This window comes from Nerophis ophidion, linkage group LG04 (genome assembly GCF_033978795.1).
Source record: "Nerophis ophidion isolate RoL-2023_Sa linkage group LG04, RoL_Noph_v1.0, whole genome shotgun sequence".
Classification (NCBI taxonomy): domain Eukaryota; kingdom Metazoa; phylum Chordata; class Actinopteri; order Syngnathiformes; family Syngnathidae; genus Nerophis; species Nerophis ophidion.
The window spans coordinates 15,573,490-15,600,044 of NC_084614.1; the positions used below are offsets into that span (position 1 = coordinate 15,573,490).

A 26,555-nucleotide genomic window follows, 5' to 3' on the forward strand; every position below is an offset into this window, starting at 1 on the left:
GTCGGTCAGCGGCGACAGCCCCGCCGTGCTCACACCCAGCGGAAGCGGCGCGGCCCTGCTCCATGTGCCGTCGCCCTCGGCGGAGAAGACCTCCACGCTGAGCACGTCCACCCGCTCCCCGCCGGGCCCCAGCTGGCTCCCACCCACTACGTACACCTTACCGCCCAGAGTGGCGGAGCAGTGCCAGCCGCGGGGCGTCTCCATGGGGGGCTTCTGCGTCCAGGTGTCACTCTCCACGCTGTAGCACGCCACCGAGCGGGAGTAGGCGCAGTTGATGTAGCCGCCGCTCACCAGGATGTCTCCGGAGGCGAGGGTGGCGCTGGCGTGGCAGCAGCGCGGCACCTCCATGGGGGCACGCATCTGCCAGGTGTTGGAGGAGGGCAGATAGCTCTCAGTCGTGGCCAGGAGGCCTTCCACGTTTCGCCCGCCGATGGCAACCAGGCGGCCCCCGCTGGCTGCCAGCGAGAAATGAGTGCGGCGTTGACGCATGCTAGCCAGGTGAAGCCAGGTGTTGAAGCGGGGGTCGTACCTGTCGGCGGAAATAATAAACTTCACCTGCCACTGCTCGACAGAGACCCCAAATGGGGATGACTGAGTCTCACCTGCTGAGGGTGCTGACGGCGTGCTTGGCCTGATTGCGAGCATCATTCTGGTCCTCCCCGCCCGCCACATACAGGAAACCGTCCATCACGGCCACGCACTGATTGAAGCTTTTTGCTGGGAGCTGCGTGAGGTGGCGCCAGGCTGCTCCGCCCTCGCGGGGGTCCCGCCACAGTACCTGGACACATTGATCGAAAGGTCACGTCCGGCCTTTTAAAAACGGCGCTTAAAAAAGGGCGCCCACCTCACGGCTGAGGGCGCGCTCGGTGAGTGAGGGCCGGCCGCCGATAGTCAGCAAGGTCTGGTGGCTGGCGCGCAGCTGCGTGCGGCGGGATTGCAGCGTGTTCTGCTGGTGGGGCAGCAGGTGGTAGTTCATGGCGTCCACCAGCAGGCGGTGGCACTGGGCGTCCAGCATCATGCGCGGCACAGGCTGAATCTGGCTCACCAGCTCGCTGGCAGGGATGGTCTCGAAGCGCACGTGGGACAGGAGGGCGGCGGCGTGAGGGTGGCGGGCGGAGTCAAAGTCCAGCCACTTCATGGCCAGCTGGGAAAAGAACCAAAGAAGAAGAAGAAGAAGAAGAAGAAGAAGAAGATGAGCCTGTGAGATGTTGATTTATACCTTTTGACTCCTGCTGCCAGGGCCGGCCCCTGGCATAGACACTGATGCGGTAGCTGAGGGCCACAACCATTAGGGGGAATCACATAATCACACGCACTGTTTATACAAAACCCAAAACCAGTGAAGTTGGCACGGTGTGTAATTCGTAAATATACACAGAATACAATCCTTTTCAACTTATACTCAGTTGAATAGACTGCAAAGACCAGATACTTAACGTTCGAGCTAGTAAACTTTATTTTTTGCTAATTTTAGCTAATTTGGAATTTGATGCCTGCAACAAGATTGAGAAAGTTGAGGAATGCTCTTTAAACACTTATTTGTTACGTCCCACAGCTGAACAGCCTGATTGGGAACAGGTGTATGCCATGATTGTGTATAAAAGCAGCTTCCATGAAATGCTCAGTCATTCACAAACAAGGTTGGGGCGAGGGTCACCACTTTGCGAACAAATGCGTGAGCAAATTGTCAAACAGTTTAAGAACAACATTTCTCAACGAGCTATTGCAAGGAATTTAGGTATTTCACCAGTTACGGTCCGTACTATCATCAAAAGGTTCAGAGAATCTGGAGAAATCACTGCACGCAAGCGGCAAGTTCGTGACCTTCGATCCCTCAGGCGGTACTGCATCAAAAACCGCCATCAGCGTGTCAAGGATATCACCAAATTGGCTCAGGAACACTTAAAAAAAAACACTGTCAGTAACTACAGCTTGTCGCTACATCTGTAAGTACAAGTTAAAACTCTACTATGCAAAGCAAAAGCCATTTATCAACAACACCCGGAAACGCCGCCAGCTTCGCTGGGCCCAAGCTCATCTAAAATGGACTGATACAAAGTGAAAAAATGTTCCGGGTCTGACGAGTCCACATTTCAAATTGTTTTTTGGAAACTGTGGATTTCATGTCCTTCGGACCAAAGAGGAAAGTAACCATCCGGATTGTTATAGGTGCAAAGTTCAAGAGCCAGCATCTGTGATGGTATGGGGGTGAATTAGTGCCCTATGCATGGGTAACTTACACATCTGTGAAGGCACTATGAAAGGTACATACAGGTTTTGGAGCAATATATGTTGCCATTCAAGCAACGTCTTCTTCATGGACGCCCCTGCTTATTTCGGCAAAACAATGCCAAGCCACCTTCTGCACATGTTACAACAGTGTGGCTTTGTAGTAAAAGAGTGAGGTTACTAGACTGGCCTGCCTGTAGTCCTGACCTGTTTCCCATCGAAAATGTGTGGCGCATTATGAAGCGTAAAATACGACAGCGGAGACCCCGGACAGTTGAACAACTTAAGCCGTACATCAAGCAAAAATGGGAAATAATTCAACCTGAAAAGCTTCACAAATTGGTCTCCTCAGTTCCCAAACAATTACTGAGTGTTGTTAAAAGGAAAGGCCATGTAACACAGTGGTAAAAATGCCTCTGTGACAACTTTTTTGCAATATGTCGCTGCCATTAAATTGTAAGTTGATGATTATTTGCAAAAAAAAAAGATGTTTCTCAGTTTAAACATTAAATATATCTTGTCTTTGCAGTCTGCTCAATTGAATATAAGTTGAAAATCATTGTATTCTGTTTTTATTTACCACTTACACAACTTGTGTGCCAACTTCACTGGTTTTGGGTTTTGACTTTTAATAACAATCAACTTCAAAAATGTAACCAATGGAATATCTAAGACAAATGGTGGCATGGTAGTATGTACTGTGACTGAAGAGCCCCCTAGGGGTGGAGTTAAAAATACGACAAATTTTTCCCTCAGCTGTGTTTTTGGAACCTCGCAGGCTATCACACATTCGAGCAGCTGCTGGCGCAGATGAAAATAGACCATTGAGGGAAGTGGAATTCCTGCTGGTTTGTTTTTAGCAGGAGTACGTCAAAACTACTCGACCAATGTCCAAGGAACTTCGTAGAGAGTGTTGTGCCGGGAAGGAAGCTGATCAAATTTGAGAGGACATGTGTAGTTGTCGTTGTTGAACTGTAAAAATAACAATCTTGGATTTTTACTGTAAAAAGGTGACAGCATTTTATCGTAAAATGTTTTTTCTGTGAATTACTGTAATTAGAAAAACGGTACATCTGTCATTTTTAGTGTAAGATTCTGGCCACCGAGCTGCCCGTTTTTTTTTTACTGTAAAAAAAACAGACAACATTCACACTCAAATTCACACACTAGGGTCAATTTAGTGTTGCCAATCAACCTATCCCCAGGTGCATGTCTTTGGAGGTGGGAGGAAGCCGGAGTACCCGGAGGGAACCCACGCAGTCACGGGGAGGACATGCAAACTCCCCACAGAAAGATCCAGAGCCCGGGATTGAACCCAGGACTACTCAGGACCTTCATATTGTGAGGCAGATGCACTAACCCCTCTTACACCGTGCTGCCCCTCCTATTGTGCCATTTCTGTAAAATACTTAGTTCCGGCTCCTGATTGGCTAAAATGACCTGATCATGTGACTTTACTGTCTGACCTGGAACGCGGTGACCTCCGTGGGCAGCAGCAGTGAGTCGTCCTGCAGGAAGGCGGAGATCTGCTCCAGGGTCAGCTGGGTGAAGAGCGGCGTCTCGGCAAACTGCACAAAGTTTTCCAGCACGAAGCGGCGGGCGGCGTCGCACACGGGCGGCAAACTGTAGGCGGCGGCAATATTCCACACATACACACACGTCTGCACGTTGAGCTCGGCCAGCAGGAAGTCTGTGCACATCTTGAGGAGCTGCGGGATCTGCAGGGTGGCGGCGGCCGACACCGTGCATCCAATGGTGTAGAGCGACATGTGCACGCGGCCCAGGTAGGCGAAGGTGATGACGTTGGCCAAGCCTGCAGGGGGTCATCAGCGGTTAAAGATGGCGCTCATCATGCTTGTTAACACACTGGGCAGCCTACCAAGAGGTGAAAGGGACGGTAGCTCCAGTCGCTTCATGTCGGGATCTTTGGCCAGGATCTCGCGAAAATACTGACTGACTGAGGAGATGACCAACTTGTGGACGTCAAAGGATTTTGTCTTGCAGCCCAACTCCAGATCCGTCAGGAACCTGACCAGGAAAGACCATTGAAACATCGTAGCGAGAAAAAAAATCGCGTTACATTGCCGTACTTCTCCTGCCGCATCTTGCTGAGCTCTTCCAGCAGGGCGTTGCCGTGCAGGGGCCGGGTCAGCTCGCTGCCCAGGCCCAGGCCTCTCTCGCCGGGCTTGATGACGGGCGGCGGCAGGGGCAGGTTGAGGCTGTTCAGCTGGGCAATATCCAACGCCGCCATCTGCTCGATCTTCTTCGCCGCGCTCTCCACCACCACAACGCCGTCTCCTCGACGCTCCACCTTCAGGAGCACGGGGGCGGTCTCCATGGCGACCTGGCTGACGGTGTCAGGCGTGACCTTTTTCTGGCGTGAGGCCTTCTTCTTGGGGGCCATACTGACCGCGGTGTTTACTTCCTTACAAGATGGTGGCTCACCAGCAAGATCCTTTGTATCTTGAGGATCTTTTCACAAATTCTTCTCCTTTTTGGCCAGGCGGAGTTTAACACAGCACACTGCACCTAAAAGTATAAGGACAAATAAAAAATAGAAGGAATAACAAATACAGCGCTAAAAATAGTTTGGGGATCATATTTAAATGTATTTAAGATTGGCAGATCTGTAAAAATGTTTTAAATTGACTAAAATATTCCATTATTTTTAGAATATTTGTTTTATTTTCAAATGTTGACATAAATCCCACAGAGGGTGAAAATAAGTTAGAAACAGTGACACCTAAAGGATTTAAGTGGAACAATAACAAAATAAAAATATACACAGCAAATGGGAAAACAGAAGGAAAAACACATACAATACTAAACATAGTTTTGGGTTTACATTTAAAATTGCTTTAAGTCTGTAAAACTATTTTTTATTTTATTATAATCTTCTCATATTTTCAGGAATATTTCTCTTATTTTCAAATGTTGACATGAATCCCACAGAGGGTGGAAATAAGTACAAAACAGTGGAATCGAAACAAATGGAATCGCAAAAATATAAAACTATAAACAGCAAATGGGAAAACGGAAGAAAAAACACAAAGTACTAAAAATAGTTTTGGGTTTATATTTACATTTCTTTAAGATTGGCAAGTCTGTAAAAGTATTTGAATTTGACTCAAATCTTCCCTTATTTTCAGGAATATTTCTCTTGTTTTTAAATGTTGACACATATCCCACAAAGGTTGGAAAATTGCATTAGAAACAGTGACATCTACAGAACTTGATAGGAACATCAACAATATAAATATAAACAGCAAATTTGAAAACAGAAGAAAAAAATAAATGAAATAAGCATTTGGGATCACAATTGGATTTCATCAAGATTGGCGATTCCAGTAAAAATATTTAAAATTTTACTGAAATCTTCCATTATTTTCAGGACTATAACTCTTATTTTCAAATGCTGACATGAATCCCACATGGAGTGGAAATAAGTTAAAACAGAGACGCCTGTAGGACACAAGTGGAATCACAACAATATAAAAATATAAACAGCAAATGGGTACAGTACTAAAAATAGTTTGGGGTTTATATTTAAATTTCTTTAATCTTGGCAGGTATGTAAAAGTATTTTTTGGCAAGTCTGTAAAAGTATTTTAATTTGACTCAAATCTTCCATTATTTTCAGGAATATTTCTCTTGTTTTTAAACGTTGACACGTATCCCACAGAGGTCGGAAAAATACATTAGAATCAGTGACATCTACAGAGCTTGAGTGGAACAGCAACAATATAAATTGAAACAGCAAATTAGAAAACCGAAGAAAAAACAAATGAAGTCAGAAAAATAGTTTTGGAATCACATTTGGATTTTTTCAAGATTGGCAAGTTTGTAAAAATATTTCAAATGTGACTTACAACATTATTTTCAGGAATATTTTTCAAACTTTCAAATGTTGACATGTCCCACAGAGGGTGGAAGGAAGTTTGAAACAGTGACAATATACAAATAAACAGAAAAATGTATCCACTAGTAAAAATTATTTTCGGATCATATTTAAATTTATTCAGGCTACACGGGTCAGTAAAAATATTTTTTATTTGCTTAAAATCTTCCCTTTTATTTTCAGGAATATTTGTCTTCTTTTCAAATGGTGACATGTACACAGTTGGCACATGTGACATTGACAGGACTTAAGTTGAATAGCAAACATTTTGAAAGAAACAGAAAATTAGAAAACAAAAGGAAAAACCAACACAGCACTAAAAATAGTTTTAGGATCACATGTACATTTCTTCAAGATTGGCAGGCCTGTAAAAATATTTAATTTGCAGAAAATCTTCCTTTATTTTTAAGAATATTTATCTTATTTTCAAATGTTGACATGTATCCCACAATGAGTGGAAAATAAGTCAAAAACAGTGACACATAAAGGACACATGTAAAACAACAACAATCAAAATATTTTTTGTTTAAGATTGACCGGCGCGTTTTGATCGATTGATTGAAGCCTTTATTAGCAGACTGTGAGGAAGGAGAACACATGAATTGATACAGTTTACACAGTACAGTACATAGTCCGTATAATTGACCACTAAATGGTAACACCCAAATAAGTTTTGCAACTTGTTTAAGTGATACAAATATTTCCCATCAACATAATACAGTCATTCGACAAGTTAATCATCAAAACCAGACTTACTAATAGACATCATATTGATGTAGAAATATAGATCTTAACTTTATAGGATATTTACCGCAAGCAGTGAACATTAAAAGCTCAAACAGCATGACAAAAAGTATATACAATTATTTACAATCTAAGAGTGGGGGTTTCGTGTTAGGTAAAAGGTGTAACCGCCTGGAGGTGCTTTTTTAGTGTGGTTTTGAAGGAGGATTGGGTGCACTTTCTTTTCCACCTATTGGAAGTGCATTTCATATTGATGTGGCATAGAAGGAGAATGTGTTAAGACCCCTGTTCGATCTGAATATGGGTTTGATGTGGTTTGAGGAACTCCCCCTAGTGCTCTGGTTATGGCGGTCATTAGTAGTCTTGATTTAAGGGGTTTTAAGGTGTTTGGGTACCAGAAAGTGAATGGAAAAAGGGTTGGATGAGCGTTCCCACTCTGGTCCTCGTGGTGTTTTTAGTGACCAGAGAGAAGACTGTTTTGGGATATTATTTACATTTGTTCAAGATTGGCAGGTCTGTAAAAATATGTTTTATTTGCTAAAAAATCTTCTTTTATTTTGGGAAAAATGTCCCTTTATTATCAATTTTGACATGTATCCCACATAGGTCGGAAACGAGCTAGAAACAGTGACAATTTTAGGACTTAAATGGAACAGCAACAATATAAAAATGAACATCAAATGAGTAAACAGAAAAAAAACCCATACAGTACAAAACATCCATCCATCCATTTTCTACCGCTTAGTCCCTTTTGGGGTCGCGGGGGGCGCTGGCGCCTATCTCAGCTACAATCGGGCGGAAAGCGGGGTACACCCTGGACAAGTCGCCACCTCATCGCAGGGCCAACACAGATAGACAGACAACATTCACACTCACATTCACACACTAGGGCCAATTTAACATTTTTTGTAATAATTACATTTGTTAAAAATACAGGCAAGTCCGTGAAATATTTGTTTTATTTGCCGAAAATCTTTCTTTCTTTTTTTTTAGTACAATGTCTCTTTTTTTCAAATGTTGGTGTGGAATTGAGTTTGAAACATTGACAACTACAGGACTTAAATGGAACAGCAACAATAGAAATATGAACAACAAATGGGAAAACATAGGCATAAATACATTCAGAACAAAATTAAATCCAGTACTAGAAATAGTTTTGGGATAATATTTACATTTCTTCAAGATTGACATGTCTGGAAATAATTTTTAATTTTCAAAAAAACTCCCTCATTGTCATGCCTATTTTTTTTTTATTTTCAAATGCAAATGACAAATTATCTCACAGTGGGCGTAAAAAAAGCAAGAAAAAGTGACACCAACAGGACTCAATTGGAACAGCCACAATTTAAAAATAAACAGCATATGAGATAAGAGAAGGAAAACCAAATACAGTACGAAAAATAATTTTAGGATTACATTTAAATTTATCTATGGTTGACAAGTCTGTTAAAATATTTTTATTTGTAAAAAATATTTCCTTATCTTCAAGACTATTTCTATCCTTTTAAATTGTTAATGTGTATCTTACAGAGGGTGCAAATAAGTTAGTAACCGCAACACCTAAAGGATTTAAGTGGAGTAGCAACAATATAAATATAAACTGCAAAAGAGAAAACAGAAGGAAAGTCAATGGTTTTGTGACCACATTTAAATTTCTTCAAGATTGGCAGGTCTGTTAAAACATTTTTATTTGCACAGAATCTTTCCTTATTTTCAAGAATATTTCTCTTATTTTCAAATGTTGACTTGTATCTCACAAAGGGTGGAAATAAATTAGTAACGGTGACACCTAAAGGATTTAAGTGGAAAAGCAACAAATAAATACAAACAGCAAAAGAGAAAACAGAAGGAAAAGCAATGGTTTTGGAATCACATTTAAATTTCTTCAAGATTGGCAGGTCTGTTAAAACATTTTTATTTGCACAGAATCTTCACTTATTTTCAAGATTATTTCTATTTTCAAATGTTGACAAAGGACGGAAATAAGTTAGAAACCGTGACACGTTGAGCAACAATATAAGTGGAACAGCAACAATAGAAAAATAAATAGCAAATGAGAAAACAAGAAAATAGAGTACTAAAAATAGTTTTGAGATCATATGTAAATTTCTTCAGGATTGGCAAGTGTGTAAAAATATTTCATGTATTTTATTTTAAACCTTTCATTTAATCTTCCCTAAATTTAAATAATTTTCTCTTAAATTTCAAATGTTGACCCGTATTCCACAGAGGGCAGAAATAAGCTTGAAATAGTGACACTTACAGGATTTAAGTGGAACAGCAACAATATAAATGTATTAACGGTAAATGAGAAAACAGAAAAAAAAACATGAAGTAGGAAAAAAAAAAGGTTTGGAATCGCATGTAAATTTCTTCAAAATTGGCAGGTCTGTAAAAAAAATGTTATTTGCATAATATCTTCTCTTGTTTTCAAGATTTGAAATTCACATGTCACAGAGGGAGGAAAATAAGTTAGAAACACCCATAGGAATAGCAGCAAAAAATGAATACTAAAAATTAGGGCTGCGAATCTTTGGGTGTCCCACGATTCGATTCAATAACGATTCTTGGGGTCACGATTTGATTCAAAATCGATTTTTTTTTCATTTCAACACGATTCTCGATTCGAAAACGATGTTTTCCCGATTTAAAAGGATTCTCTATTCATTCAATACATAGGATTTCAGCAGGATCTTTTATAATTGTAAAGGACAATGTTTTATCAACTGATTGCACTAATGTAAATTTGTTTTAACTATTAAACGAACCAAAAAGATGTCTTATTTTATCTTTGTGAAAATATTCGACACAGTGTGTTGTCAAGCTTATGAGATGCGATGCAAGTGTAAGCCACTGTGACACTATTGTTCTTTTTTTTTTATTTTTTATAAATGTCTAATTATAATGTCAATGAGGGATTTTTAATCACTGCTATGCTGAAATTATAACTAATATTGATACTGTTGTTGATAATATTCATTTTTGTTTCACTACTTTTGGTTTGTTCTGTGTCGTGTTTGTGTCTCCTCAATTGCTCTGTTTATTGCAGTTGTGAGTGTTGCTGGGTCAGGTTTGGTTTTGGAATCGGATTGCATTGTTATGGTATTACTGTGTATTGTTTTGTTGGATGGATAAAAATTAAAAAAAAAAAAAATTTTCAATCGATATTTTTAAGAAGGAGAATCAATTCTGAATCGCACAATGTGAGAATTGTGATTCAAATTCGAATAGATTTTTTCCCCACACCCCTACTAAAAATAGTTTTGGGATAATATTCGCATTTTCAGTGACTGGAAGGTTTGTGAAGATAATTTTATTTGCTAAAAAAAAATAGCCATTTTCTTCAAACGTTGACGTGTCGGAAATAAACTAGAAACAGTGACACCAACAGGACTCAAGTGGAACAGCAACAATATATAGATAAACAGAGGTTAAAACAAATACAGGACTCAAAATAGTTTTGGGATAATATTTACATTTGTTGAAAATTGACAGGTTTTTAAATATATATTATTCATTTACCGAAAATCTTCCCTTATTTTCAGGAAAATTTCCCTTTTTTTCCAAATGTTGACAGTGGGGTGGAAATGTTTCCTTATTTAGTTTAGACCAGTGGTCCCCAATTTTTTTGTAGCTGCGGACCGGTCAACGCTTGATAATTTGTCCTACGGGCCGGCGGGAAAGTTTTTTTTAATTTATTTATTTATTATTATTATTTTTTTGTCATGAAAATGGGAGTTTTTTTGGGTTGATGCACTAATTGTAAGTGTATATTGTGTTTTTTATGTTGATTTAATAAAACAAAACAAAAAAATTATAAAAATTTCCTCTGCGGCCCAGTACCAATCGAGCCGCGGCCCGGCCCGGTAGTTGGGGACCACTGGTTTAGACAACTGATTGATTGATCGATTGATTGGTTGATTGAAGCTTGTATTAGTAGATTGCACAGTACAGTACATATTCCGTACAATTGACCACTAAATGGTAACACCCATATAGGTTTTTCATCTTGTTTAAGTCGGGGTCCACGTCAATTCATGGTACAACGGCCACAAACTGCAACAGCTATTGGACTAAAGAGTAACATCAACAATATAAACAGCGCGAGGACTTCAGTGACTAGTTGTGACTCTTGGACGATAAACATGTAGTGTGAGTTGGGAGTGAAAAACAACTTGTGCGTAAAAACAGAACGCCACCTTTGAAGGTGTAAAAGTGCTGTAGGGGTTGGAGGTGCGACAGCTGCATTCTGCACCGACCGGCCTTGACCGGGATATTTCTGACCGTCCGACGTTATTTCAATGCCACTTAACGAGAGCTCTGGTGGCTCACTGATCAAACTTAACTTCTGTTTGACTTTTTATTATTTGTTTAGAAAATAAAATATGTTTGCCCCCTGGCACACACTTTGATTCTTGGAGTGAGGATTCCCAATCTTAATAAATACGATTGATTTCCGAATTGAATACATTTTTTTCAGCATCCCTATTAATTAATTATGAGATGCCTCATATGACAGGGCCAACAGCTGCTGTCCTTCACCAGGGTGTGGAAACCCCTTAGATGACACAAACTATTTCAAATCCTGGAGCGCAATGAGGTCACAGCCTCCCAACCCCCTGCCAAGAGTCAAATTGCTTTGGATTATGTTCAAGCTTGTGCTGATATCATAGGAAAGTTTTGGTCGGCGCCTCCAGTTTTAATTCGCCGCTTTGTTTACGTCCTTCTCCAACAGGCGTGATGGCTAAATACATCTTAAGGCGGAACAAAAAAAATAACGCAAGAATACTTTTTAATAATGAAGTGAATTTCGACCCTCCGGCATCTTTGTAGTTATATTTGTTGTCAACATATCTGAGGCTAAATTGACTCCCACTGTTGAGCTAGCAACGGCTAACATGATGATTCGGTTTGGCACTAGCGCGGGTCACGATTTTGGGGGAGGTACGATTTCTTAAAACACTAAAATTGAGTAAGATAACATTTAACAGATTCAGGATGATGCATTTGACAATAATTACTAGAGATGTCCGATAATATTGGACTGCTGATATTGTTGGCCGATAAATGCTTTAAAATGTAATATCGGAAATTATCGGTATCCGTTTCAAAAAGTAAAATTTATGACATTTTTAAAACGCTGCTGTACGGAGTGCTAAACGAACGTAGGGAGAAATACAGAGCGCCAATAAACCTTAAAGGCACTGCCTTTCCGTGCCGGCCCAATCACATAATATCTACGGCTTTTCTGGGTATTTGTTCTGTTGTGTTTATGTTGTGGTACCGTGCGGATGTTCTCCCGAAATGTGTTTGTCATTCTTGTTTGGTGTGGGTTCACAGTGTGGCGCATATTTGTAACAGTGTTAAAGTTGTTTAAACGGCCACCCTCAGTGTGACCTGTATGGCTGTTGACCAAGTATGCGTGCATTCACTTATGTGTGTGTGTGTGTGTGTGTGAAAAACCGAAGTTATTATGTGACTGTGCCTTTAAGGTTTATTGGCGCTCTGTATTTCTCCCTACGACTGCGTACACATCGGTGTTTTAAAAAGACATAAATATTACTATTTTTTCAAACCGATACCGATAATTTTGAAACCGATACTGATAATTTCCGATATTACATTTTAAAGCATTTATCGCCACGATAATATCGAACATCTCTAGTTACTACGATAGAAAAAAAGAGTTCCTCAGTAGTCGCTCTTACAATAAAAATGTCGCTACAGCTTTATTATTATACAAGTTAAGGAACCTAAATGACGTGTTGTTGACGGTTTTTGAATGCATTTTTAAAGTGATTTAGTGGTAGATTTGATTGCTCCCTTTAGCTGCATTGCTAGCTACCTAAAACAGGACGATTTTTTACAAGTTAGAATACAAAAAAACTAAACTAAACCTTTTTGTCTTTTTGTTTCTCATGATTGTGTCCGGTAGGCAAAATTCTAAAAAAAAAAGTGCACTTCCCCTTTAAAAGCTAGCTTAAATCGCGACATTTCCTGCTTTTGTTGTGCATGTATTAAGAAGAGTGAAGCATAATCTTTGTCAAATGAAAATGTGTACGTTTTTAAACCTCAATTCACAAAAATAAGTATTTTTTTTCTGCAGTAATGGATTTTGAAGATGTATTGCATCCTGCTTGGTGAGCTTACCACAACACGTTGAAACAGTTGCCGAATTAGATAGCAAATTAAAATAATAGTAAAAAAAAACAAACGTAAGCACGCAAAAAGTCTTATATTGAAAAATGTTTTAAATCCATGACACTACACCAGTCGTGTTTAACCAAACATGCCAATATTGCATTTCTGAGCAGCGCTTTGCTTATCTCACCAGAGTATTTATAGGCACACATGCATGCAAGTGTGTGTGGAAATAAGAGGTAACACACACCAACACTAACCCACCATCCACTTAAATTATTCTTCATCAGCAGTTATTTCACACGTCCAATTCAAACCTTTCTGTAATTCTGCCTTTTTGCAGCACAATCTACTGGCATTTGCAGGGTCAAGTTTGGGAACCTAAAAGGGGTGTCTAATCCAAATAAGAACCAGTTTACCTTTCTGTCCTGTTTTCTTGCTCACCCTTAGTCACTCTTCTTTCTGTTGCTTTCCTCAAAGATTCCTCATGACTTTCCCACCGTTTCTCAACCAAGGTGCTCTGTGTGTGTGTGTGTACTTAGTCCTTGTCACATGATCCAAACTACAGTTGTGACGTAGGCGTCAGCCCCCGGCCCCAACCCATGCCCCCATATCCAAGCCCGCCATGTCCAAATAGAGGCACTCATGGCACCCTCCCTGCCAAATATATCCCTTACGTCACAGACGTGTCAAACTCCTTTTCATCGAGGGCCACCTCGCAGTTATGGCTACCCTCAGAGGCCCACTTGTAACACTGAATAATACATGGATATATATGTATTATACATTTGAAATTTTTTTTTTTTTTTACGTACAGTACACAATACGTAAACAACAATGTACGTAGAGTTTAAGCTAACAAATAGCAGCTTTGATGCCAGATTTTTTTCCGTTAAATTGTCAGTGTTTATTACAGCATATCGCTGAAAATGGAAAAACGGTACCAATTTTTTAGACGGTAAAATTCTGAGATGTCAGGTTTTTTTCCATCGTAAAATTTTACCGGGAAAAAAAATGTGGAAACAATTTGATAGAGGATTTGCTTTGACCCCTGCGGCCTCAAAAAGGGACAAGCGGTAGAAAATTGATGGATGGATGGATTTGCTTTGACATCATAAATCAAACAGATATTTAGTTATTCATTTGTAATTTAAAAAAACCCTTTTGGAACAGGATGTACCCCGCCTTCTGCCCGAATGCAGCTGAGATAGGCTCCAGCACCCCCCGAGACCCCAAAAGGGACAAGCGGTAAAAAATGGATGGATGGATATAATATTTGTTGCCAGAGGCGCTCCTGGCTAGATATACGCCCTGGGCGAATCATCGCTTGCCCCTCCCACACACACTTTCCCGCCCCAAAAATAAAAATACATATCCTTTTATTACATAAACCTAAATGCAAAAACGGTAACAACATAGAAAAAACAACATAAACAAATGAGATAGAGCAGTGGTCCCCAACCTTTTTGTATCCGCGGACCGGTCAACACTTAATAATTTGTCCCGCGGCCCGGGGGGGAATCCTTTTTTTTTTCTTTTTTTTTTCTTTGTCATGAAAAAGGGACGTTTTTGTGGTTAGTGCACTAATTGTAAGTGTAAATTGTGTTTTTTATGTTGATTTAACAAAAAAAACAAAAACTTTTTTTTTTTTTTCTTTTTTAAAATAAAAATTTATAAAAAAAAATTCTGTGGCCCGGTACCAATCGGGCCAGGGCCCGGTGGTTGGGGACCACTGAAATAGAGTACATAAACACCAATATAAATTGCAGAGATCCTTCATCACGGGATCGAATAACCACATTTGAAAAATCCCTGGAGAAATCTAAAAAAAAAACCAACCTCCACTTTAGAGCAGGGGTCCCCAAACTACGGCCAACGAGCTGGATCCGGCCCGCCAGCATCCAAAATCCGGCCCAAGGGAAGTCCCAAGTTAAAAATATATACATATGTTTTTTTTTTTTTTTTTTTTTTAATTTTTCTAATCCATTTTGCAAATGATATTGTCTAAAAAGGCATTTTCCCATCGATAGTGCTCGGAATATATGTGTGTGTGTGTGTGTGTGTATGTATGTATATATATATATATATATATATATATATATATATTGTATTTTTTTTTTGTTTGTTTTAAGCCGGTCCACCGGCCAAATTTTTTTTAACCCAATGCGGACCCCGAGTCAAAAAGTTTAGAGACCCCTGCTTTAGAGCATAAAAAAAAAAAATTCTGCAGTAAACTCTTTCGTATTTTACATACGAAGTTTGGTTTTGCTTCATCCTAATAACATCTGAACAGTTTCATTTATGATAACACACCAGGTTTGTACATAAAGAAAAAAAACAGCAGATAATTAACATCATATGAATTTAGTGCTCAGACTGTAGCAGATTTTCTAACCCGTTTTTTTCGCCCTGTTCAAGCTGCTTATAAAATGCCATGTAAAAGTATATTAGAATTTGTTTAAATTAGCATGTAGCGTAACAATTCCACAATCAGGAATTGTGTGTGAACGTGCAACACAAACTAGACTAGCTTGCCTCTGGCTGAAATTTAGCATGATGCCTTAATTCTTATACTTGTTAGTTCAGCAAAACTAAAAACCAAATACAGTCATGTTGGGTGGCTCATAGCAATATATTAGCAAGAGGCCAGCAAGGCCTTCTCTGCTGGCCTAAGATGACCAGAAATCATGATCATAATTAAAGATAAAAGTAATTTTTGATTTACTTTCCGTGAATATCTTAAAGTATTCATATTCTCGTTATGTCATATTATGGACAATTGCATTAGCCAATCAGATCACGAGTTGTTGTAGGTAAGGCCTTCTAGCTGGCCTTACGCTGTGATTGGATACTCACGTGGGAGTCCCAAGTGAGTATCCAATCACAAGTTTCGAAAACAGGAAGTGGCACCGGAGCCATAGAAAGCCACAGAATACTCACCGGTACAATAACCACGGAGATAAAGTGTCTGTCTTACACCTAGTAATCCGCTGTGGACGGACGAAGCCAAGCAATGCAGGTTTAGCGAGCGGTTCGTGCTCCCGCGAAGGAAATACATTTTTGGCCGTCAATCACATTTTAGCACAATACCGGCGGTGAAATGGGGAAATGCCCGCCACTTTCACACAAATCAACCGACTACGACGGTACCACTGGCTTACACAGCGTCGGATGGGTTCTACAAATTGTGAGTTCAAATATTTTTCTTCATGTTTCATTTGTTTTATACAATTCTTTTAAAGGCCTACTGAAACCCACTACTACCGACCACGCAGTCTGATAGTTTATATATCAATGATGAAATATTAACATTGCAACACATGCCAATACGGCCTTTTCAGTTTACTAAATTGCAATTTTAAATTTCCCGCGAAGTGTCGTGTTGAAAACGTCGCGGTATGATGACGCATGTATTTGACGTCTCGGGTTCGGTTCCAGCCCGATCCAAGCTATAAGTAGTCTGCTTTAATCGCATAATTACACAGTATTCTGGACATCTGTGTTGCTGAATCTTTTGCAATTTGTTCAATTAATAATGGAGAAGTCAAAGTAGAAAAATGGAGGTGGGAAGCTTTTAGCCTTTAGCCACACCGTGTTTCCTTGTTTAAAATTCCCGAAGGTGAAGCTTTACTATGGATCAGAGCGGTCAAGCGAACATGGATCCCGACCAAATGTCAACCGGCAGTTTTCGGTGAGAAAATTGTGGTAATAAGTCAGCTCTTACCGGGGACATCAGCGAAAATGGCGTCCAGCTGCAGCTGCGTGACTTCCCTCAGAGACACTGGGTCAACACACCCGTGGCCACACCCCTCCGACTTTCAGGTACTGTATAATCTCACTAAAACAATAGGCAGATAAGGGATTTTCCAGAATTATCCTAGTTAATGTGCCTAATAACATCGGAATGGCTCCCACTGCAATCGCCTTTTTTTTTTTTTTTTTTTTCTAGTCCTTCACTCTGAATTTCCTCATCCACAAATCTTTCATCCTCACTCAAATTAATGGGGAAATTGTCGTTTTCTCCGTCCGAATAGCTCTAGCTGCTGCTGGCTATGATTGTAAACAATGTGAGGATGTGAGGAGCCCTACAACCAGTGATGTCACGTGCACATCGTCTGCTGCTTCCGGTAAAGGCAAGGCTTTTTTTATTAGCGACCAAAAGTTGCGAACTTTATCGTCGATGTTCTCTACTAAATCCTTTCAGCAAAAATATGGCAATATCGCAAAATTATCAAGTATGACACATAGAATGGAAATGTTGGTCTTACTTAAAAATGCACATGTTTAGTTGTGTTCAGTGTTAAAAAAAATAATATATGGCTCTTACGGAAATACATTTTAAAATATTTGGCTTCTTGGCTCTCTTAGCCAAAAAGGTTCCTGACCCTTGCCTTAAGAGGTCCTCATACCAGACCCCACCTCAACAACCAACCCCAGTTTAAGCTTAAATTGTCTTACTTTAAATATGTTCGAAATTAAAATGGTCATGCAACGAGTAAAAAACGTGTAAAAAACACTTTTAGAGTGTTTTTTTGTCCCCTTTTTGTACAATCTGTTTCTGCTGCTCTCCAGTGGTGCAACCTCTACACTGCAGGGTTGGGGGAACGTGCGAATAAAGATTACAATGCAGCATCTACAGCTTATTTCATCCATCCATCCATTTTCTACCGCATATTCCCTTTAGGGGTTGCGGGGGGCGCTGGCGCCTATCTCAGCTACAATCGGGCGGAAGGCGGGGTACACCCTGGACAAGTCGCCACCTCATCGCAGGGCCAACACAGATAGACAGACAACATTCACAGCTTATTTCAATAATTATTTAATTAAACTCTTAGAATATCATAGCAAACATACCAAATAATACTATATTTTACTTAATAAAGCAGTAGAAAACGGATAGATGGAAATGCATAGCATTTATTAGGACAAGTAGATGGACTATTCCAGGGGTCACCGACCTTTTTGAAACCAAGAGCTACTTCTTGGGTACTGATTAATGCGAAGGGTTACCAGTTTGATACACACTTAAATAAATTGCCAGAAATAGCCAATTTGCTCAATTTACCTTTAATAAATACATCTATATATATATATATATATATATATATATATATTTATATATATGTATATATTTATATATATTTATGTATAAATATATATATATATATATATGAATATATATATATATGAATATATATATATATATATATATATATATATATATATATATATATATATATATATATATATCCATCCATTTTCTACCGCTTATTCCCTTTCGGGGTCGCGGGGGGCGCTGGCGCCTATCTCAGCTCCAACCGGGCGGAAGGCGGGGTACACCCTGGACAAGTCGCCACCTCATCGCAGGGCCAACACAGATAGACAGACAACATTCACACTCACATTCCCACACTAGGGCCAATTTTAGTGTTGCCAATCAACCTATCCCCAGGTGCATGTCTTTGGAAGTGCGAGGAAGCCGGAGTACCCGGAGGGAACCCACGCATTCACGGGGAGAACATGCAAACTCCACACAGAAAGATCCCGAGCCTGGACTTGAACCCAGGACTGCAGGACCTTCGTATTGTGAGGCAGACGCACTAACCCCTCTGCCACCGTGAAGCCCTATATATATATATATATATATATATATATATATATATATATATATATATATATATATATATATATATATATATATATATATATATATATATATATAAATGGGTATCTTTGTCTGTCATTCCACCACATATTTTTTTTTCCTTTTATGAAAGGTTTTTTGTAGAGAATAAATGATGGAAAAACACTTAATTGAACGGTTTAAAAGAGGAGAAAATACGAAAAAAAAAGACAATTAAATTTTGAAACATAGTTTATCTTCCATTTCGACCCTTTAAAATTCCAAATTCAATCGAAAAAAGGAAGAGAAAAAATATCTAATTCGAAACCTTTTGAAAAAAAAAAAATAAAAAATTTATGGAACATCATTAGTAATTTTTCATGATTAAGATTAATTTTAAAATTTTGATGACATGTTTTAAATAGGTTAAAATCCAATCTTCACTTTGTTAGAATACAGTGGGGCAAAAAAGTATTTAGTCAGCCACCGATTGTGCAAGTTCTCCCACTTAAAATGATGACAGAGGTCTGTAATTTTCATCATAGGTACACTTCAACTGTGAGAGACAGAATGTGGGGAAAAAATCCAGGAATTAACATTGTAGGAATTTTAAAGAATTTATTTGTAAATTATGGTGGAAAATAAGTATTTGGTCAACCATTCAAAGCTCTCACTGATGGAAGGTGGTTTTGGCTCAAAATCTCACGATACATGGCCCCATTCATTCTTTCCTTAACACGGATCAATCGTCCTGTCCCCTTAGCAGAAAAACAGACCCAATGCATGATGTTTCCACCCCCATGCTTCACAGTAGGTATGGTGTTCACAGTAGGTATGGTGTTCTTGGGATGTAACTCAGTATTCTTCTTCCTCCAAACAGGACGAGTTGAGTTTATACCAAAATTGATAGATGGATGATACAGCAGAGGATTGGGAGAATGTCATGTGGTCAGATGAAACCAAAATAGAACTTTTTGGTATAAACTCAACTCGTCGTGTTTGGAGGAAGAAGAATACTGAGTTACATCCCAAGAACACCATACCTACTGTGAAGCATTGGGGTGGAAACATCATGCTTTGGGGCTGTTTTTCTGCTAAGGGACAGGACGATTGATCCGTGTTAAGGAAAGAATGAATGGGGCCATGTATCGTGAGATTTTGAGCCAAAACTTCCTTCCATCAGTGAGAGCTTTGAACGGTTGACCAAATACTTATTTTCCACCATAATTTACAAATAAATTCTTTAAAATTCCTACAATGTGAATTCCTGGAATTTTTTTCACATTCTGTCCCTCACAGTTGAAGTGTACCTATGATGAAAATTACAGACCCCTGTCATCATTTTAAGTGGGAGAACTTGCACAATTGGTGGCTGATTAAATACTTTTTTGCCCCACTGTATATAACAAATTGGACCAAGCTATATTTCTAACAAATTATTTTTTATAGAGTTTCCAGAATAAAAATTTTAAAAGAAATTCAAAAGACTTTGAAAAAAGATTTAAATTTCATTCTACAGATTTTATAGATTTGCCAGAATGTATTTTTTTAATTTTAATCCTAAATTTGAAGAAATATTTCACAAATATTCTTCGTTGAAAAAACTGAAGCTAAAATGAAGAATTAAATTAAAATGTATTTATTATTCTTTACAATAAAAAAATACTTGAACATTGATTTCAATTGTCAGGGAAGAAGAGGAAGGAATTTAAAAGGTAAAAAGGTATATTTGTTTAAAAATCCTAAAATCATTTTTAAGGTCGTATTTTTTCTCTAAAATTGTCTTTCTGAAAGTTATAAGAAGCAAAGTAAAAAAATAAATGAATTTATTTAAACAAGTGAAGACCAAGTCTTTAAAATATTTTCTTGGATTTTCAAATTCTATTTGAGTTTTGTCTCTCTTAGAATTAAAAATGTCGAGCAAAGCGAGACCAGCTCGCTAGTAAATAAATAAAATTTAAAAAATAGAGGCAGCTCACTGGTAAGTGCTGCTATTTGAGCTAATTTTAGAACAGGCCAGCGGGCGACTCATCTGGTCCTTACGGGCTACCTGGTGCCCACAGGCACTGTGTTGGTGACCCCTGGATTATTCTGACCACCCGTCTCAATTAGTCCTTAATATTTTAATTCTAACAATATTCCGATGGCGTTGTCCGTCATATGTCGATCAAATTACAAGAAATAAAACTTAACCTAAATAAAACAGTAACGTAAACAAGTGTATGTTGACGACAACGATGACGTACTTCCGTCTTCGAGCAACTCCCTAAATAAATTGCCCTTTAAAACCACCCACAGGCCACGATCGACCAGTTGCAGTTTGAAAGTCTGTAATTTGGACTCTTCGTGGATGTTCTGCTTTATTAATGGCCGTAAAACAACGCATTAAAATAACGGAAATTTGCTTCCCCGTCTCCGCCGGGATGAAGCCGCTTCCGGGCAAACATTTGCCAACAGTAAACATGGCGGAGGACCTGCTGGAAACAGTGGACAGACTTCAGTCCCGGTTAATGGAGAGTCCGGAACCCCGAAAGGTAAAACGTTGGTGGATATAATGCGCTGCGGGTGGACGCGGCGTGTGACAACGACCGTTTCCGATTTTGTCGGCCGTCTGTCACCGGAGTCCCAACGGGAACGAAGGCCATAAGCAGGTCCTGGACTGCTAGCGTGGGGGGTTTGGGGTGATGCGTTCAAGTACGACGGGGCTCAGACATTTGCAAATGTCGATTCAATCAGTTTTCTACACTTTGACGACGACGGACATGGGAAACAATGTAAATCGAATTAACCGTACCAGCTTAAAATATCATAGTCGTTATCCATGGACAATATTTATTTTGACTAATATAGAGAGATTGACTTGTGGAGTGCTCGGTTTATCTTTTAGTGTACTATTTGGTGTATTACATCGTTACTACACCATATATGCTCGATGTGTACGTGAAATCAATATTCTGCTCAAAAACACTATAAAAGTGAACATAATTGTATTGCTGTACATTTGAATACGACATATACATTGTCTCTTATGTGAATAGTTGCCGCATTTCCGACGGCACTTGAACGCCTAGGTGTGAACGTCACGATAAATAGAGGCTTTAAACCTGCTCCTTAGCTTGACTTATTTTCACATTTTGAACTGGTTTGAAACCGGCGTCGTGCAAGTTGTAAACCACGCTGCTTTCAGACACACGCCGTGTTGGTCAATCCTCTTCGACCCCGGCATGTTAAGTTTTTGATGTCCGACACCATTCTGGGCCATTGTAGCTTCGCTAGCTAGCGAGCAACCAGCACACGATGGTAGTTCAAACAAACGCAAGCAAAGAGTTGACTTTAGTTTGGGGCCATTGGTGTCTTTTGCATCGAAACAGGCTATTAGAAAAATAATTTCAAAACGATGACATTGGGAGGGTTATCCTTTTGTTCCAGCACAGATGTCAAAACACAGCTTTCTTGGAATTACAGTAGGCACTTCTATCCAAAGTGTGGCACGGGGGCCATTTACCGGTCCCAGCTGTTGTTTTAACGGCCCCATGGCATATTTTAAAAATACTATTATTAAAAAATAAACAGTGCAATAAAAGTGCTAATATGTGTAATGTAAGGAAAAACATGTTGCAATGTTGACACTAATAACACAAAGCTGCCATGCAGGAAGTTTTTTTTTGTTTTTTTTTATCATAAAAACCTATAATCCATGGATAGGTTTAAAGATGATCTAGTGATTTAGGCTTTGGAAATAATATATATATATATATAAGGGGTGTTGGAAAAATCGATTCGAATACGAATCGAATCGAATGCGTTGTGCGATTCAGAATCGATTCTCATTTTTAAAAAATCGATTTAAAAAAAAAATATATATATTTTTTTAATTAATCCAACAAAACAATACACAGCAATACCATAACAATGCAATTCAATTCCAAAACTAAACTTGATCAGCAACACTCAGAACTGCAATAAACAGAGCAATTGAGGAGACACAAACACGACACAAAACAAACCAAAAGTAGTGAAACAAAAATGAATATTATCAACAACAGTATGAATATTAGTTATAATTTCAGCATAGCAGTGATTAAAAATCCCTCATTGACATTATCATTAGACATTTATAAAATAAATAAAAAAGAATAGTGTCACAGTGGCTTACACTTGCATCGCATCTCATAAGCTTGACAACACACTGTGTCCAATGTTTTCACAAAGATAGAATAAGTAATATTTTTGGTTTGTTTAATAGTTTTAAAAAATGTACATTATTGCAATCAGTTGATAAAACGTTGTCCTTTACAATTATAAAAGCTTTTTAAAAAAAATCAACTATTCTGCAAGCACATCAGCAGACTGGGGTAGAGCCTGCTGAAATCCTATGTATTGATTGAATACAGAATCCTTTTGAGTTGGAAAAATATCATTTTTGAGTCGAGAATCGAATCGAAAAAATCAATATATTATCGAATCGTGGCCCCAAGAATCGATATTGAATCGAATCGTGGGACACCCAAATATTCACAGCCCTAATATATATATATATATATATATATATACATATATATACACACTGTTGTTTTTCAAATGTATTTGTGAATTAAAGCAATGTTTTTAATATGTATTTATTTATGAATGCTCCAATGTTTCACATTAAATATTCAATTTTGAGAAAGGTTTTGGATATTTTGTGTCAAATATCAAAACAGTGTCCTGGGTGTGACGTTAAACTACATCCAGGCATGAGATGGGAGGTTGTGTGTGGGGTTAGTGAGTCCCAACTAACGTCTATAAAATGCACACAAAGAACCGTTTGCAGCTTCTCTTGTGACTGGCGGGCGGTCAGCGCCATAAAGCTGAGCGGGTCCCTGGGTAAATGGGGCGTGGACAACAAATAGGACAGACTAAGTTCAACAGCCCAGTAAGACAATTAGTCTAGGACAGGGGTAGGGAACCTATGGTTCTAGAGCCAGATGTGGCTCTTTTGATGACTGCATCTGGCTCTCAGATCAATCTTAGCTTACATAACTCAACACGATAAGTAATGAATAATTCCGCTGGTAATCACTATGTTATAAATAATGTTCAAAATATAAAACATTCTCATGCATTTTAATCCATCCATCCGTTTTCTACCGCACCTGTTCAAGAAATAACAATGTTATCAAAAAGAATTAGAGGCTTATTATATTCTAAAAATGTTGGTTTTACTTAAAAAATGCACGCATTTAGTTGTATTCAGTGTTAAAAAATATGATATGGCTCTCACGGAAATACATTTAAATAAATTTGGCTTTCATGGCTCTCTCAGCCAAAAAAGTTCCCGACCCCTGGTCTAGGAGAAGGATCTCTGATATAAAATACCCCTTTCAACCCGCACCAAGCCAGCGTGGAAGGTGTAGGCTAATAACCAGCATGAAAAGTCCAGTCCAGCAGTGGACTGACAACGGCTGATGATGATCAAAACAGAGCTTTCTTGGAATTACAGTGGGCACTTCTATCCGGTCCCAGCTGTTGTTTTAACGGGCCGTGGCACATTTTAAAAATATTATTAATAAAAAATAAACAGTGTAATATAAGCGCTAATATGTGTAATGTAAGGAAAACAATGTTGCAATGTTGCCATATATATGATATATACGTGTATATATATATATATACATATATATGTATATACTGTATGTATATATATGATATATACGCATATATATGTATATATATGCACATATATATGTATACACTGTATGTATATATGTGTATATATATGTATATATGTGATATATATATATATATATATATATATTTTATATGTATATATATGTATGTGAAGTAAAGTAAATTATATTTATATAGCGCTTTTTCCTCAAGTGACTCAAAGCGCTTTACATAGTGAAACCCAATGTGTGGCAGTGGGAGCAGGTGGGCAAAGTGTCTTGCCCAAAGACACAACGTTATTGACTAGGATGGCGGGGATTGAACCTGCAACCCTTAAGTTGCTGACACGGCGGCTCTACCAACCGAGCTATACCGCGTGCGTGCGTGTTATATATATATATATATATATAGAAGGGTTTCATTTATTTGTTGCGGCCCGCCACAAAAGAATTTTGGCTGCCACAAATAAATAAATAAAAATATAAAAAAAATAAACAAAATGTAATTTATTTTTCCCCCCCGGCTTTTGACTCGCTCGACCGCTCATAAAAGCAATGGGACTCTGTCTGTGAATGGAGCTTGTAGTTACATATTATATAAATATGTAAATATTATATAAATATGTATATAAATATGTTTATAAAGTATTGTAATTATAATTATATTCCAACTCCGCGTTCTTCTTGTTCATCGCCGCTGCACCCCCCGACCCCGACCACACCACCACAAATAGATGCCTGACCTGTGGGAAACACTCTAAATTTAACAGTCACTTAAATTTAGAAAAGCCCTTCAGTAAATATTGTACTTGTTCAAGCGGTGGAAAATGGACAGTTGGGTGGATGGTTTTAAAAAAATTTAAATTTCAAAATGTGGAAAAAGTTTCGACACCCCTGGAATAGGGCTTGTGAAAATGAACTTGACTGTACGATAAAGTGGTCTTCACAACATAAAGTTGACATTAGAATTAAGTTGCTGAAGAAACAAATATGTGCAGATTGTTTTTTATTAAAATCATTCATGTCCAAATCATCATCTTTTTTCAAGCATTTGCAACCAGAAGGTTCATTTTCCTCTCTCTTTTTCCAGCTCCTAAAGACTCTTAAAAGACTGGGAGAGCTTCCAATGACCGTCGACATCCTGGTGGTAAGCTGTGTTTTGACTGTTGGTTCATACACTACTCACTTAAAGTAAATGATATCGGGCTTTAAGGATGCGGCTAAAATGCACTATTGCTGGGTTGTAACTAGGGCTGGGCGATATGGCCTTTTATTAATATATCGATATTTTAGGCCATGTCACGATACACGTTATACATCTCGATATTTTGCCTTAGCCTTGAATGCACACTTGATGAATATAATCACAGCAGTATGAGGATTCTATGTGTCTGCATTAAAACATTCTTGTTCATACTGCATTAATATATTCTCAATTTAAACTTTCGTGCAGAGAGGGAAATCCCAACTAAGTCAATTGACCAAAACTGTATTTATTAAACAGTTATTAGGCAGTGCAACAAACATTCATGTAATTTCAAAACAGAAAGTGCAAGATTGTCAGAGACATTTTAAAACAAGCTATGAGTGCACTTTAGTGCATGATGTCACTAAGATGACATATCAAAACAACACTAAATCAAAAAGCACTATTTGTACAGAACGCCACTACAATAGTTTAAAACAAATAAAGTGCACTTTTGTGCATGATGTCACACAAGATATTTCAATAATTGTCAAATAAAAATGAGCTGAATAATAGGAAATAGTCTATGTCCTTCGCTATGTGGTAGGTTACTGCGGACGTTAGGGGTGTAACGGTACACACAAATTTCGGTTCGGTACGTACCGCGGTTTAGAGGTCACGGTTCAGTTCATTTTCGGTACAGTAAAAAAACAACAAAATATACATTTTTTGGTTATTTACCAAATTTGTAAACAATGGCTTTATCCTTTTAACATTGGGAACACTATAATAATTCTGCCCACGTTAATCCACATTAAACTGCCTCAAGTTGTTGCTTTGATTAAATAAAATGAAAACTTTCTTCTGCATATAAAAAGTGCAACATTAAACAGTTTCAAGTCAACTCATCATGCTTAATTTATTACAGCATTTGAGAAGCCTGTAGTTGACTTTTTTTATGTAAATGTTGTATTTTTATCAACATGTGATAGCAGGGACCCTGCTATTCAAAACTAGGCTGCTACATTACTAATGATTCATGTAACTATAGCTGAAAAATAGTACAATTGCAATAGGAGAGACTAT

General features: G+C 38.5%; 2 protein-coding genes across 3 annotated transcripts in view; one reads left to right on the forward strand and one right to left on the reverse strand.

Annotated features, from left to right (window-relative positions):
• The window catches only part of klhl43 (kelch-like family member 43), a 29,314-nt gene extending 15,711 nt beyond the window's left edge, over positions 1-13,603 (reverse strand). Inside the window, exons 1-7 of one of the 2 annotated variants that reach the window (XM_061897214.1) lie at positions 13,457-13,603; positions 4,320-4,758; positions 4,109-4,257; positions 3,696-4,042; positions 845-1,144; positions 603-778; positions 1-529 (exon numbers count right to left, since the gene is read on the reverse strand). The exon at positions 1-529 is cut by the window's left edge and continues 15,711 nt beyond it. In XM_061897214.1, the coding sequence (XP_061753198.1) occupies positions 1-529; positions 603-778; positions 845-1,144; positions 3,696-4,042; positions 4,109-4,257; positions 4,320-4,633 (1,815 nt within the window). In that variant the 5' untranslated portion in view covers positions 4,634-4,758; positions 13,457-13,603. Of the gene's footprint in view, positions 530-602; positions 779-844; positions 1,145-3,695; positions 4,043-4,108; positions 4,258-4,319; positions 4,759-13,431 lie in introns of both variants that reach the window. The other variant, XM_061897213.1, reaches the window with a different exon arrangement.
• Positions 13,604-20,901: 7,298 nt separating this feature from the next.
• eloa (elongin A) overlaps positions 20,902-26,555 on the forward strand; it is a 30,139-nt gene continuing 24,485 nt past the window's right edge. Inside the window, exons 1-2 of the mRNA XM_061897215.1 lie at positions 20,902-21,169; positions 25,374-25,430. Coding sequence (XP_061753199.1) covers positions 21,002-21,169; positions 25,374-25,430 — 225 coding nt within the window. The 5' untranslated portion in view covers positions 20,902-21,001. The remainder of the gene's footprint in view (positions 21,170-25,373; positions 25,431-26,555) is intronic.